Genomic DNA, 15,065 nt, shown 5'->3' on the forward strand with positions numbered 1-15,065 from the left:
GCAGCCCACGGGATCTTCGCTGAGGCGTGCTGGATCTTTAGTTGCGGCATTCGGGCTCTTCATTGCGGCATGCATGTGGAATCTAGTTCCCTGACCAGGGATTAAACCCAGCCCCCCTGCATCGGGAGCTCAGAGTCTTAACCGCGGCACCACCAGGGAAGTCCCGACAATTTGTTATTAACTCCATCTCCAGCCCCTCTTTCCTCCCTGGAGCTCCATCCCAGGGGTTGGGGCTGATGGTCTCAACCCTCTAATCATGGTTTGGTCTTTCTGGCAATCAGCCCCATCCTGAAGCTACCTAGGAGTCCCCAGCCTAGCTTGTCTTCTCATTAGTATACAAAAGATGCTCTTATCACTCTGGATATTCCAAGGGTTTTAGGAGCTCTTTGCCAAGAACCAGGGGCAAAGACCAAATATTTCTCTCTCTCTTTTTTTTTTTTGTATCAGACAGGAAAGAGGTGGGTGCGGTAGTAAAAAATTTAAAAATCCCTGCCTTTGAGGTACAGATATTACAGTGAAGGAGACATTTGTTTAAGTCAAATGAGTAAATTATATAGTATTTTAGATTCTAGGGCCTGTAGGGAGGAGGACACCAGGAAAGGGGCAACAGAAATGCTGCGGGAGGGTTTGCAGTCCTAACTCCGGTGTTGGGGAGGGAGGTGGGTCAACAAGAAGGTGAGATTTGTGCAAAGACCTGAAAGAGGGGGTGAGCGAGGGGAGCCATGTGACTCCGGGCAGAGGGAACAGCCAGTGCAAAGGTCCTGAGGCGGGGGCCTAGTGTGTTCAAATAGCAGCAAGGAGGGGCAGAGCAAGTTTGGGGGGCAAGTGGGAAGAGTGACAGGGCAGGTGACAGGGAAGAGTGAGGTGACAGGTCAGATCACGCAGGGCCTCGTGCACCCCGGGGAGGACTTAGGCATTTACTCTGAGTCAGGTGGGAGCCATGGAGGGCTCCCACCAGAGGGACGTGACCTGACTCAGGTACTCACTGGCGCCCTCTGGCTGCTATGGGGAGGACAGACCTTCTTACTAGAATTAGTTGAGGCAACATCATCCTCTTTGCCCTCCATGCAGTGGAACTTTCCAGGGCCAAGGCGATGACCACGAGGCCCAGCTAGAGGCAGCCTTAGACCTGAGCCTCCCTGTCCTGATTCGGGTTCTGCAGCATCACACATGGCCCTCGCCCAACCATCTACTTGACTGTGATTTAACTGTCGTCTTCCTGGAGGACATTTCACTAATAGCAATAAAAGAACAATCACATCTGGGTATAACAACTTTAATTTTTTTTCTGGTGGAGAAAAGAGCACATCTTTATAAGTGGACATCAAAGAATGGCTTACACAGGAGAACCACACCCAGAATATAAATTATCAGGTCCAGAGCTCTCTCTATAGTGTGTTTTGGGATCACTGGGGAGAAGCCAGTTAGTGGAATCAGCACTTCAACACTGAGATCAAATTTCACCACTTACTTTCCCCCCCCCCCCAGTGGGGTAGGAAAGATACAAGAACATGATTCCCAGAGAAGCCAAAGAAAGAAAAAGAAAAAAAGCATAACCCCAGATGGCAGTCATGGCAATTTCCCACTGAAATTGCCTGTGGAAGGACAAGTTGCTGAAAGCAAATGGTAAGAAGGCACAGCACAGATGCAGGATACAGCCTCAAGTGACCTCCCTCCCTGGAGTTGGGAAGCTGTTTTCCCAGAGCCTTTGGCTTAATTTTTGTTTGTAAACTCAGCAAACTCCCATTCTCTCCTAGTGATCTTTGAGGACATCAGTTTCAGTTCCTCAGAGACAATCAGGAGTTAAAGCTCCCCCCAAAACATCACAAAATAAAAACTTACATTATTTTTAGAAGAAGCAAGAAAAATTCTCCTACATCATTCCGAGTTTTAAGAGAACCCAGAGGCAGCTGTCTCAGTTGTTACTTGAAGCTGAACTGTTGAAAAATCTTGTGTAAACAGAAAGCTTAGGCCAGGTCAGGTACAAGATACAGCCAAAGCTGTTTTTTATCACACGGGAGATGACAAGTCAGCTGGTCCCTCAGATAGTGACACTCTGAACCACCATTTTTTTCTGGCAGCAGTTTAAGGAAAATGAACTGACCAACAGGGTCTTGACAGGCCATGGTGCATCTTAAGAATTTTTCTAGCTGCTTTACTTTCTCTTTTATGTTAAAGCAATTAACATTTTTGACTCCCACCCCAAACCTTCAGATACTCTCTCATGGTGCATTTCCAAGAACCTGTCCTTTTCATCACAGTCCAGTTGTTGGTATACAAAGATATCCCCACTTTGAAGCTCTAAGGACAGCCCATGGTTTGGGGTGAACAGGGCCCTCTAGAAATAACTTCAATCTCCAGCTTCTATAAAAGTAAGGACTACATTAAACTTGAACCAGAACTTCCTCACTCTTGGAAGGAAGCAACAGAGATCCTTAAGATTACAGGAGGTCATTTTGGCGCCAGGGGCTGGGAGACTGGACAAACCATATGCTTGGCCATTCTCAGAGTGTCTGTCAAGTTCCGGAGTGTCAGTGTTCCAGGGTAGAAGGAGGTCTCATGTCACCAGGTTTGGACTCTGGTGGGCAGGAAGGGCCACTGAGCTGAGGATGGGGCTGGGGGGCGGTGTGTGTGTCAAGATGTAGATCTCCAAACTGCACATCATCTCTCAGCAGGAGCCCCTGGTAGCTGGGGACCCCAAGCTGGTGGGCTCCCCACTAGTGCCTCAACCAGGGAGACTGGTTTCCCCGCCCATCCCCCATCAGCCTGCCACTCCCAAGCTGCACCTGTGAAATGCAAGCAGCCACAGCAGTTACCCGACCCTGCCTTCTCGCCCCTCCAGCCCAACCCGAAAGCATTCTTTCGAGTGACTCTTCCATTAGCAGAGAACATCACTGGACCCTAGCGATGACATGGCTCGGGAAGCCAACACTGCGTCTTCAAGCTTTTTCAAGTGGAAGGAGTCAAAGTCCTTACATGGAGAGCAACCAGCCAGCACAGGAAAACAGGAACATTGCTCAATTTCCTTTTCTAGCAGGATGTCAGATGTGGAAAGAACCTTGCTTAAAACATTACCAGCTGAACAGGGCCTGGGGGAGGCAGGTCTGGGCAGGAGAGCCCAGGCTCCCGACTCTGAGTTAATTTCTGGTAAAAAGTCCCCAGCAGGAATGCCAAGGGTTGGGTGATTCTCTGCCCGGCCACATGCGGCCCATAGTTCCAGAATTCAGTTCTGGATCAGGGATGCAGTGGATAAGCTGAAACAGTGTCAGGGTCGTGGGTGATGTGGAATTCTGGGGAAGCTCAGAAGGCACTTCTGGGGTCCCTGAAAGCCAGGCTGGGGAACGGGGGGTGTGGGGGGGTCTGACTCCCTCTTCTCTTACAATGGGAAAAGCTGTTTTAATACTGCTTTCACAGGCAGAGGATGTGCAGGCCTGAAAGGAGGGCTCTGGGAGGACTAAACCACCACCCTGCCTTGGAGCCTCGAGGTCCGAGAAGGTTCCCAAGCAGACTGGGTGACCCTGAGAAAGGAGCCGCCTTCCACATCTCCAGGGTTGACGTCTGAGAATCCCCACTGCACGAGGGAGAAGAAGAACCATCTTTGGCCAGCACGTGAACTCCAAACAATGCCCGACAAAGAAACGGATGTGGATAAGTGGTTCTAACCCAGAAGGCACTGTGGATGCCCCTCCACCAGGCGGGGCGGGACACGCTGCCGGCACTACCCCCATGAAGACGCCTGAAAGCAGCAAGCTCGTGCACGCCCCTATCCCCAGACTGCCAGGGTCTGAAGCCTGTGAAAGGGGCTGCTGGGGCAGGCTGGTGGCCACAGCCAGAGAATGCGCCATGCGGGAGTTGGCGGGGGGGGGGGGGTTGTGGGGGGGGCGGGGGGATGCGGCTGATGGGAGGGGAGGGGACGCCCTGAGCTTGGAAACAGCCCTTGTGGCTCATGCCTCAGTCACTGACCCTGCCGAGGCAGGAACGGGGTGGGCGGGGGTGAGGGATCATCTCTAGCAGGAGCAGCTGCTGGTATGCGGGAGTGGGGTGTCCCCCAAGGCCAGGCCTTTCCCATTGCTGCCCGTGCTGGAGCTGGGTTCCAGGGACTCATTCATCTTCTCGCAGATGACATCCACCAGGCGCTCGAAGACCTGCTTCACGTTGATGTTCTCCTTGGCGCTGGCCTCAAAGAACTTGAAACCTGCAGGGACATAAGATGGGAAGAGCTGTGAGACCCTGGGGGGCAGAGCCTGGACTGTAGCATCACCCAAACCTGGGTTCCAAGCCCAGTTCTGCCCTTCAGGCAGCTGTGGGACCTTGACTGAGGGCCTTAGTCTCTCTGAGGCTCAGTTTACTCTTCGGTAAAGTGGGAACAATGATGCTGCTGCTGCTGATAGAAATCTGTGACGGCAGCCCTTGCCTGTACTACCTTGCGTATCTCTTTGTCACAAGGCAGTGGCAGCAAGAGTCCAGGCAGTAACATTCTGGTGTCCAGCAGATATGGGGGTGCCCCTGTGTAAGTGGGGCTCATCTTCTATGCAATTTCTGCTGCACAGGAAGGCACTGCCAGGGCGCCCACAGAGCCAGATATTTATGTGGACCTTTTAAATGGAGCCAAGTATTTCACATGTTCTGGAACATATGTTCCAGGTCCAATAAAACAGAGGACTGAGCACTGGCTGAGGACTGGCTTCAGCCCAGGGGCTACCAGTGTGCAACCTCTGTCAGCCAGATAATGGCAGGTTTCACAGAGTTTGTAGAGAGCATACAGTGCACACGGTTCCTGGCCTACAGAATGCACTAAAAATGATAATAACAATAATAATAATAATAGGCGGTGCTTACATCATGCTTACTACGCAGCAGGCAACTTTTCTAAGCGCTTTACATAAATTAACTCATTTAAGAATGCTCTAAGATTTATACTTTTTTTTTGGCCACACCGCACAGCTTGCAGGATCTTAGTTCCCAAACCAGGGACTGAACCCATGCTCCCTGCAATGGAAGCGTGGAATCCTAACCACTGGACTGCCAGGGAAGTACCTATACTATTATAGCCCATTTTACAGATGGGAAAACTGAAGCACACAGAAGGAAAATCACTCATGTAAATTCATACAGGGAACACAACCAGGCTGCCTGGTTGGAATACTAGTAGATTAAACATTTCTAGTGTATCACCTTGGGCCTCGGGAGGGAGGGCAGGCTGGCTGATTCCCTTTGGGGAAGGGGATGCCGAGGTAACTTTGAATATATTCTTAGCATCATAGTGACCATCATAACTTTTTCTCATTAAAAAAAAAGTTTATCCCCCCTGGAAAAGGTGAGAGGTGGTACAAATGCTTTGGGGACTTGCCCAGGGTCCCTAGGCTATAAGAAGTGGCCCACCAACCTGCAAATAAGGGAATACATGACAGACCTTCCTGCACCCTTAAAAGATTGGTTCAGGCTCTGCTTGCTGGGAGCTGTCCCTGAATGGTCCCCAATGTGTCCCCATCTGCCATCCCCAAGGTAGGCCAGAAATTCAGACAAACGTCCACCATATTACACACATCACAGGGTAAACAGTCCTCTATCCCAGAACTTGTCATTATCATGCAGCACTATAAAAATGTCATTGTAATTAGTTACGTGTGTAATTATCCTTTTACTATGTCTCTGCTACTGGAACACCAGCGCCAAGAGGGCAGGATTTCTGTCTGCCTTGTCTGCAACTGCAGCCCAGTGCCTGGCACAGAGCAGATGCTTGGAAACCACTGACTGAATGATTGAGTGAACAGATGGATGGATGGATGTACAGATGGATGAATGGATGTGTAGATGGATGGATGGATGTATAGCTGGATGGACAGATGAATGACAGAGGCAGGGCACAAACACACATCTCTATTCTCAGCCTGGTGATCATCAATGTCACCCCTCTGTCTTCCTAGGCAAATCTGGCATTTCCTTAATTGTGTCTGGCTCCGCCTCAAATAATCTGAGTTTTTTTTTTTCTTTTTGAATACTTTTTTTCTGGTTATAAATACTCACTGGAGAAATTCACTGGAGAAACTAGAAACTACTGAAAAATATCAAGAAATATAGAAAAGTTGTGTGTAACCTCATCACCCAGAAACAATTACTATTGGTGTTTTGATATTTAGTTTTCCACTCTTTTTAAAAATATAAATACATAATCGTTGGGGTTCGGTTTGCAGGGGGTATGTGTGTGTGTGCACACATATGTGCCTTTTTTCTTACAAAATTGGGATCGAATTCTATCTCCCACTTTGTCCTCTAATGTTTTAAATTTCATGCCCAAGTGGGAATCTCCCCTCACACCAGGCACTAGATGTTTTCCGCAAGAAGGTGTGGGCAGGGGACTTCTCTGGCAGTCCAGTGGTTAAGACTCCGTGCTTCCATTGCAGGGGGTGCGGGTTTGATCCCTGGTTGGGGAACTAAGATCCCACTTGCTGCGCAGCCAGAAAAAAAAGAAAAGGAAGGTGTGAGCAGCATCCTCAAGTATCCTAGCCCACGGCCGGGCACCAAAAGCTGACTCCCCAGCACACCTGTTAATGAGACCCAGGCTGAGGTTCCCAGAAGACACAGGGGACAAGGGAGCAGGTTAAATGGCACCATGAGGAAGCAGAGTCAAACCCCAAACGGAGACATTCCACAGAACAAGACCCAGTTTCTCCAACAAACGATGGCAAGAAAAAAGAGAAAGAGGACCATTATGGTCCAGGGGTCTGCAAACTTTTTCTGTAAAGGGTCAGATAGTAAATCTCTTAGGTTTTATTTACAAGCATCAGCAATAGTTCACAATCATGCTAGCTAATGCTTAGATGCAACCTACATGTATGCCGGACTCTGTTAGAACTGCTTCACACGTCATAACTCATTTAACCCTCCTGACAACATGATGAGGTGGGGCTGTTATTATCTGCATTTCACACATGAGGAAGTGCAAGCCCAGAGAGCTGAAGTCCCCGGTGCAAGATCACAAAGCAATCGAGAAATAACAGGAGTTAATGTTCAATCATGGCCAGCATTTGCTTATTTAATCTTTCTAACAGCCCTATGAAGTAGATGTGGTTTTCACCTGTTTCCTAGATGGACTAATGGAAGCACAGAGAGGGTAGGTGAGGTGCCCAAGGTCACACAGCTAGTGGGTTGCAGAAGGGGATTCTAGCTCCAGAGTCTGGGTCCTTAACCTGCCCTCCCCCATAGAGATTACAATGCCTCCCGCAAGGAAAGTCCTGGGGAGGGCCTAGAATACTCCAAGATAAGATTTTCTTTTAGCTTAAACTTTGAATTGATAATCCATTTACCTGATTCAGAAAGGTAGACTGAAAAGTCCCCCTCCCACTCTGGTGCCCTGGTCTGCCAGGTCTGAGACACCCAGGTCACCACTGTTACTAGATCCTTCTGTATCCTTCCAGAGTTCCTTTAAGCAAACGTAAGTATAATATCCTTATTCTCACTCTTTTTATACACTAATGCAGGGGTTGGCAAACTTTGAGCTGCAGGCCAAATCTGGCCTGTCACCTATTTTTTTTTTTTTTTTTTACTGAAATACAGTTGATTTACAATATCATGTTGTGTTAGTTTCAGGTGCTGTTGCCTATTTTTGTAAATAAAGTTTTATTGGCAGTCATGCTCATTCATTGATGTATTATCTATGGCTGGTTTCAGGCAGAGCTGAGTGGTCGTGACACAGACCCTAGGATTGAAAACATTTCCTATTTAGCCCTTTAAGAAAATGTTTGCTGGGGAATTCCCTGGTGGTCCAGTGGTTAGGGCTCCATGCGTCCACTGAAGGGGGCACGGATTCAATTCCTGGTTGGGGAATTAAGATCCCACAAGGAACAAAAAACAAAAGAGAAGAAAAGAAAAACTTTGCTGACCACTGGACTAAAGAAAGAAGCCATACTCACCTTTCTGCAGTTTGCTTTTTCCACTTAACCATATACCCAGAGACCCCAGAACATAAAGAAGGCCCTCATCCTTCCTTACAGCTGCGTAGTATTCCACCATGTGACTATAGTTTATGTGTAGCTGCTTCCCCCACTGTGAAACACTTGGGAGGTTGCCACGGTTTCCCTCCACTAACGGTGCTGCAGTTTGATATACCCACCACTTCCCACGTGGGAAGTGGATGTCTGTAGGATAAATTCCCAGAAATGTTTTTGCTGAGTCTGGGTTCCCAGGGCAGTGGGGTGGTAAAGGGTATCTGTGGTTGAATCCTCTGAAATGAAATGCAGCAGGTGGTATACAAGTGGGTATTTTTCTGGGCAGATCTTCAAAGGGCAAAGGGTTGGTGACTGGTTGGACCTGGGACTCAAGCACAGGGTTGGAGGTTTGGTTCTGGGAGGTCCCAGGCCTGTGGCCCAGGCTGGGCACTAACCAAGGTCGTCAGCGAGCCTCTGGCCTTCCTCAGTGGGCACGACACGTTCGTCCTCCAGGTCACACTTGTTCCCCACGAGGATGACTTGAGCGTTGTCCCAGGAGTAGGTCTTGATCTGCGTGGCCCTGTGGAGTTTGAGGGGCTGTGTTAGGCCAGAGATTAGGGTCAGGGGGAGAGGGCGAAGGTCAGGGGGTCAGTGGCCAGCAAGCACTCACCAGTCCTGCACGGCGGCAAAGGACTCCTGGTTGGCGATGTCATACATGAGCAGGAAGCCCATGGCTCCGCGGTAGTAGGCTGTGGTGATGGTACGGTAGCGCTCCTGGCCTGCCGTGTCCTGGGCACACAGTGGGGTCAGGCATCTAGAAGCCACTCTATTCCCCATCCCACCCCTGCAGGCCCCTGTCTGAGGCTCCTGTCTCCCAGCCTCATAGTCCCAGTTTGATGAGCAAGACATGGATCTGCCCTTACAGCCCCCCCCCGGTCTAATGGGAGAAACATGGGCCTGCCTGTATAATCTCTAGTCTATTGGTGGAGACATGTCGCCTGTCCTTGAGGGGTTCCCGGTCTGAGGGGTCAGTAGCCTTTCAAAGACTTGTAAGCCCTTCTGACCTCATCTCCAAGAACCAGCTTCATGACCACAAATAAGAACCACATGAAAAAAAAAGAAAAAAAAAAGAACCACATGGACCAGAGGCTACCGCCTTGATGCAGAGAGCCTGATGCTCGTTACCATGACAATCATTACCAGCAGGCGCTTTGGGAGAAAGAGCATGGCTCTGAAGAGGCTCAGTGGGGGGCCTCTGGGCTTGCCCCAAGAGGGTACCCAAACCTCTTCTCCACTGGTCACCAGGTCTTCTAACCCAACTTGGGTTAGTACTGTCTCCCCCTCAGACCCTACAGGGCAGGGAATATCCCCCTCATCCTGATGAATTCACCTCATAGATAATAACCCCTGCTACTCTTCACACCTATTCCAAGCCCCCTCCTCGACTCTGGACACTCGTCCTCACCCAGACCCTCCCCACAGCCCTACACCCTCGCCCGGACTTCCCTGGAGGAACCCCAGCCCCTGCCTGGCCAGCAGACCCACAGACAGCCGCCTGGCCCACCCAGATCTGCAGCTTGATCCTCTTGTCGTGGCGGTAGACGGTCTTGACCTTGAAGTCGATGCCCACAGTGCTGACAAAGGCAGGCGTGAAGGAGTCGTCGGCGTATCGGAACAGAAAGGACGTCTTGCCCACGCTGCTGTTGCCGATGAGCAGCAGTTTGAACATGTAGTCGAAGTTCTGGTCTGCTGCATCCCGCTGGCCCGTCGGGGGATCTCCAGCTGACGCCATCTTGGCAGGGAGCCTCCTGGGAGGGGAGGGCTGGAGGCCTGTAGGGAAAAAAACCCCACCAGGAATGGCTCCAGTGTCTACACCAGACCTGGGCTCAAATCCCCACTCTGCCACTTGGAAGCCAACAGACCCTGGATGCATCACTTGCCCTCTCTGGGCCTCAGTGTCCTCTTCTGGAAAATGGGGATGTTTGTCAAATGCAAGGACCCAGGTTGGGGGTGCCCCACCTGGCCACTGAGGAACCAGACCCTGCGGAAGGTGCAGGTGTGGACTTTGCCCCAGGGTGAGCAGCTGGTGTGGCCCAGGTGTGAGCTGGAGGGAGGGGGGGTTGCCAGCTGGATAGAGTCCCCCTCAGGGCCTGGGTGTTGACTTTGGCAGGTGTTGGCCACCTGCCTGCCCCCACCCAAGCCAACTTGAACTCCTTCCCTGATCCCCATGGGGAGGGGGCTTTCAGTGGATACGCCCCAGGTTTAAAGCCCAGCTCTACCACCACATGGGTACTGCCACCTTCTGTTTGTCAAAGGGGCCGGGCCCATCTCCCTCCCAGTAGGGCTGACTCACCCCAGCCCGGGCTTCAGCCCACGGAGGCCAGAATGACGGTCCTCAAATGCAAGGAGATCACCCTCAGCCACCACCACGACCACCTGGTCCTGCCTTTCCTGGCAATCTGTCCCCACGGCTGGGCTGCTTCATTTGGATCCAGCTCACCCCCCCAGCCCTCATGGCCTCAGTTTCCCCAGCTGTTTATGGCTGCTCCCTGAGCCTCACAGGGAGGCTCCAGAAGGCCTGGGTGAATGGAGACAACCAGCACAGGAACCCCTGGCAAAGCCATTTCTCAACTGCCCCGCGGGGCTTTTTTCCACTTTAAAGGAGGACCCAACTAGCCCCCCTTTCCTGCCCAGCCCTCCGCCCCACCCCGTGTTCCGGGAGAACGAGTTTGAGGAGGGGAAGAGAAAGGCAGGAAGCCTTTCCCCATGCAGGGCAGGGCCGCCGGTATGGGGGCCCCCGCCCCGCCCCACCCCCCAGCCTCAGCCCACCTGTCAGCCGGTCCCACCTCTTTCTGACCATCTGCCGACTCTCCCTCAAGCCTGCCACTAGGTAAGGGACCCCGGAGGGCTCGGCACTGTCCCCCGTCACTAGATGTGGGGCGCCCCAGCAGGTGCAGGGGAGCTCAGGAGCTTCCTCCCATCACCATATGGTCCCAACTCTTGTCCCCAGCTGGGCTGTCTGCCTCGCCCGCGCCCCATTAACGCTCCCCGATGAGCCCAGCTGGGTGGGGGCGAGGGATGAGGCGTCCCCCGCTGCCTGCCTTTGTTCCCCAGGCCCCGGGCCTCCCCCTAAGCCCCTGTCCCCCCCAAGACCTGCTGGGACGCGGAGGTGAGGGTTGGGGTGCGCTCCCTCCGACGGGGTCACCTTGCGTGGGGACGCCGCCCTCAGGCGTTCCGCCTCCGAACTCGCTGCGACCTGGCCCTGGTTGCGAACCGGACCCCGCAGCCGCAGCCGCCACCGCTGCCCGCAGCCACCCGGATCCCGCGCCGGCCCCGCCCAGGCGTGGGAGGAGGGGCCCATCTCGGGGAAGGGCGGAGCGGGACCGGGGCGGGGCCTGTGGAGACCGCGGATTGGGGGGCGGGGGAGGGGCTGGAAGTCGCACCGCGCGCGCAGCTGTCAGTTCCCTGACAATAAATATTTCATTTTCACTAACCATACGTGGAGCTCCTTTTACGTGCACAGCAGCTAAGAGCACGGACTCTGGAGCCGGGTTCGAATCTCAGCTCCACCACTTTCTAGCCTTGTCTCTTTGGACATGTTAGCCTCCCTGGGCCTCATTTTCCCCATCCGTCACGTGGTCGATAACGAGGGTGCCCACCTCACAGGGTTGTGTAAGGGTTCTGATCTGAGTTAGTGTTTGTAACGTGCAGCGCCTGACCTAAACTGGGCTAGAGCCCTTTCCCAAATACCGTTAAGGGCCCTTAGAATTAACCACCGCCTCCCCCCCTTTACAGATAAAGAAACTGGAGATCAGAGAGGGGCAGACGCTTGCCTGAGGCCATACAATTTGGCAACCAGGCCCAGCTGAGGTCCCAGACTTTTCTTCAAGCCAACAGAAGAGAATCTGCAGTTATAACAGTTCAGGCTTGGGACTTCCCTGGCGGTCCAGTGGTTACGATTCTGTAATTCCACTGCAGGGGGCACAGGTTCTATCCCCTGGTTGGGGAACTAAGATCCCGCATGCCATGCAGCATGGCCAAAAATTTAAAACAAAACACAGTTCAGGCTTTGTTGGGGTTCAAATCCCAACAACTGCACTTGAAGCCACTTGCTGAACTTCTCTGAGCTCCCATTGCTTCATGGAACAATGTTAAGCCACCTCTAAGGGCTGTGGTGGACAAACTGAGATGATGTGCATCAGTCAGGAAGGGATGGCATATGCTCAGTAACAAGCAGCTCTATAGTCATCATGGCATCTAACATGCAAGGTTTGTTTCTCACTCACACCGGTCATTGTAGTGAGGGGAAGATGTGGCGAATCACATACTGGCTTGTATACTTCTCTTTGGAAGTGACTTTGCTCACATTTCACTGGCCAAAGCAAGTCACATGGCCACCCCCGATGTCAATGGGGTGAAAAATATGATTGTCCTCTAAGGATCAGAACCAGCTGTTGTTACAATAATCCATGATCTGTGCAGTGGTTAGCACCACACCTGGCACACAGTGGGTGCTCAACAAATGGGCACCATTATAGGAAGAGCTTAAGGGCTGCAACAGCTAACTCTCCAAATCATCATGCCACATGAATGGGGAAACGGAATCCCTCAGTTCTACCCTCGCCTGCCCCTCCCCCTGCTTCCCAGTTGGAGAAAAATGACAGCAGTCATTTCCAAAGAAGTGTTTATTGACATTTGGGGCCCCAGCAGAGACAGAGAGTCAGTGGGGGCTAGAGGCTCCTGAGGCCCAGGGCGAGGCCTACAAGATGAAGCCCATTGCTCAGGAGGCAGCCCAGATTGCAAATGGAGGACAGGCCATGGTAGCGGAAGAAGATCTGGCGGAGGGCACTGTACTTGGGGTCCTGATCCCGCAGTTGGCGATAGGGGTCTGAGCCCTGGTGGCTACCCAGCACCTCCCCGCCCAGGCCCCGCTCCTTCTCCATGGTCTGCAGGGCCCACATGGCGGCCGTGGTGCGGGGCTCCAGCCAGCGAGCATTGATGGTGGCCAGCATGAGGCTCAGGAGCAGCAAGCAGAGCTGGTGGGGCGGCAGGAGGACAAGGTGAGCCATGCCTGGGAGGCAGCAGGGGCCCTAGGGAGGGTCCTTCTGCATCCTCAAAGCCCAGAGGGAAATGGGGGACAGGATTGGGTCAAAGCCAGGCCTCCCCGCTCCAACCTTAAACCCAAACAGAGCTCCAGCTCTCATACCCTGAAACCTGCAGCTCCTAAGGAAAGGCTCCACCACTATCTCCTCTCTCTACCACTGTTTCCTCTCTCTCCTCCAAACCTCCTGAGCCTCCTTCCTCTGATACCCTGACTGGAACTTTCCAGAACACAGCCTGTCTCCTACCTTCCTCTGGTCCCCCAAACTGAGGGTATCTCAGGGCAGAGACTCTCTTCCCTGAATTGGGAGAGCACCATAACTGTCCCTTCATTTCCCCAGAACAGAGAGCCTAAGAGAGGGCCCATCTCCTTTGTGGCCCCAGCCTAGACCCTGGGAGCTGACACTGGGCCCACAGGGGGTGAATTAAAAGTCCTCGAAGTTCCAATTACCCATAATCCCTCCTGTGTCTGTGGGATTATTGAAACCCCTGTCAGCCCTCACCTGCCCACATCTGAGGGACATAACGGGGGCAGGGAGAGGGCAGGATAGAGAAATATGAGATGCACAGATGGTTCCTTGCCTTGTGGCTGGGAAAAATGTGTGGATGGTGGTGGGGGACTGTAGATTCCCAGTCAGGCTGGTTTTTAAACACTGAGCTGGGGTCAGTGCCCCAGCCCAGCTGAGTCACCACAGCTTGGCTGCAGGCCCAGCCAGGGGGAGGAGAGGGAGCAACAGCCAGCAGAGAGACACTGGGGAATAGTCAGGGCTGCTGGGGATGGTTGTGCAGGCTGTGCACTGCTCAAGGGTATCCAGAACCCAGCTTTGTATACACCAGGAAGAAGGGGCAGTTTGGGGGGGTTTCGTTTTAATTCTCACAAAGGTGTGGCCATAGGTACTCAGTGTGGTCCTGGGAATGAATCTCCAGAGGGTAGTGGAGCTCAAGCCCGCATACCTGGCTGGCCTCCCAGAATGTGAGTTGAGCCCCAGCACGCTGTGAGGCCAAGATGCAGAGGTTGACGAAGGCACAGCCCATGGAGATGTGAAAGTAGAAAGGGAAGAGTTTGCTCTGCACCAGGCCGAAGGTATGTCGGGGAAGGCCTCGGAAAAGCAGGAAGCCTGTGGGGTGCAGGGGACCACATGTCTGTTAGGACACTTCCAAGTCTCCCTCTCATCCCTGTCCCCACCTTAGGCACTCATGATATCCAGGCCGAGGGTCCCTACCTGAGACGAAGGTCACCCACATTTGCATGCCCCAGGCCCCTGACAAGACCAGTAGATGAACCACCTTAGTCAGGCTTTCCGGGTTCCCACCTTCCTCCATCTTGCGGGCCTGGGAAGGAGGCACCAGGTGGTCAGAGTTTTACCTTTGCCCTGTGGCCTTCAGACCCTGTGAGCCTGCACAAGGCCAGGGTCATGGTCTATCCAGCAGAGATCCAGGGATAGTAGCCCAGGAATGGCGGGGGGGGAAGACCCATAGCACTTCTGTGACGTCCCCCGACTCCATCTCTCCAAATGTCAGCCCTCAAGATCTTAGGCTCTCTGGACCCCAACATCCATGCCACCTGAGACCCCCAAATTTCAGCTCCAGCAGCTCAAGCTCGAAGTCCTAGATCCTCAGAGATCAACCCAGTGACTCCCAAATATCACCCCAGGGACCGAGTTCTGATATCAAAAACCAGTCCTTTCATGACAGGATCCCAGATAGCACTATGAAGATTCCCAAAGCACCTCCTGGAGACGCCATCTAATCCTGAGAAACCCTAAATCGCATCCCGAGGACACCGACCCCACCACTGGACCCGGACCTCGACCTGCAGCACTCAAGAGTCCGGGGCCGGATCTAAGGGGGTCAGGCGGGCTGGGCTCGGTACCTCACTCTCGCGCTCCGGGACGGCCGCGGACCTCCTCGGCCACCTCCCTTCGTGGGACCAAGAATTCGTCCCGCCTCCCAGCTAGGCCAGAAGCCAATCGGATCGGACATCTGTACCTCCCGTACCGCCCTCTTAGATATTGACTAATCGATGAACGGAATCCA

The 15,065-nt window shown here is 52.9% G+C and overlaps 3 protein-coding genes across 8 annotated transcripts in view; 1 reads left to right on the forward strand and 2 right to left on the reverse strand.

Annotated features, from left to right (window-relative positions):
• TSPAN16 (tetraspanin 16) overlaps positions 1–3,788 on the forward strand; it is a gene marked incomplete at both ends in the record, with an annotated part of 23,147 nt that extends 19,359 nt beyond the window's left edge. The window contains 1 exon segment of the mRNA XM_082623236.1: positions 3,774–3,788. Coding sequence (XP_082479362.1) covers positions 3,774–3,788 — 15 coding nt within the window.
• Positions 1,480–14,956, reverse strand: RAB3D (RAB3D, member RAS oncogene family). 3 transcript variants are annotated; one of them, XM_082621562.1, is made up of 5 exons: positions 14,902–14,956; positions 9,493–9,758; positions 8,599–8,717; positions 8,384–8,508; positions 1,480–4,195 (listed from the first exon to the last, which is right to left on the reverse strand). In XM_082621562.1, exons 2-5 carry the CDS (start codon positions 9,718–9,720, stop codon positions 4,008–4,010), a joined length of 660 nt encoding a protein of 219 aa, XP_082477688.1. In that variant the 5' UTR covers positions 9,721–9,758; positions 14,902–14,956; the 3' UTR covers positions 1,480–4,007. The 3 variants fall into 3 exon arrangements, with proteins under 3 accessions (XP_082477688.1, XP_082477686.1, XP_082477687.1); XM_082621560.1 differs by lacking the exon at positions 14,902–14,956 and adding an exon at positions 11,134–11,241; XM_082621561.1 differs by lacking the exon at positions 14,902–14,956 and adding an exon at positions 11,082–11,241.
• On the reverse strand, positions 12,599–14,978 carry TMEM205 (transmembrane protein 205). 4 transcript variants are annotated; one of them, XM_082621563.1, is made up of 4 exons: positions 14,902–14,978; positions 14,252–14,360; positions 13,983–14,146; positions 12,599–12,964 (listed from the first exon to the last, which is right to left on the reverse strand). In XM_082621563.1, exons 2-4 carry the CDS (start codon positions 14,349–14,351, stop codon positions 12,659–12,661), a joined length of 570 nt encoding a protein of 189 aa, XP_082477689.1. In that variant the 5' UTR covers positions 14,352–14,360; positions 14,902–14,978; the 3' UTR covers positions 12,599–12,658. The 4 variants fall into 4 exon arrangements, with proteins under 4 accessions (XP_082477689.1, XP_082477690.1, XP_082477692.1 ...); XM_082621564.1 differs by having other exon boundaries at positions 14,836–14,922; XM_082621566.1 differs by lacking the exon at positions 14,902–14,978 and adding an exon at positions 14,817–14,838.
• Between the last annotated feature and the right edge of the window lie 87 nt (positions 14,979–15,065).

The sequence above is a fragment of the Mesoplodon mirus genome, assembly GCF_964341445.2.
Source record: "Mesoplodon mirus genome assembly, chromosome: 5".
Lineage (NCBI taxonomy): Eukaryota > Metazoa > Chordata > Mammalia > Artiodactyla > Ziphiidae > Mesoplodon > Mesoplodon mirus.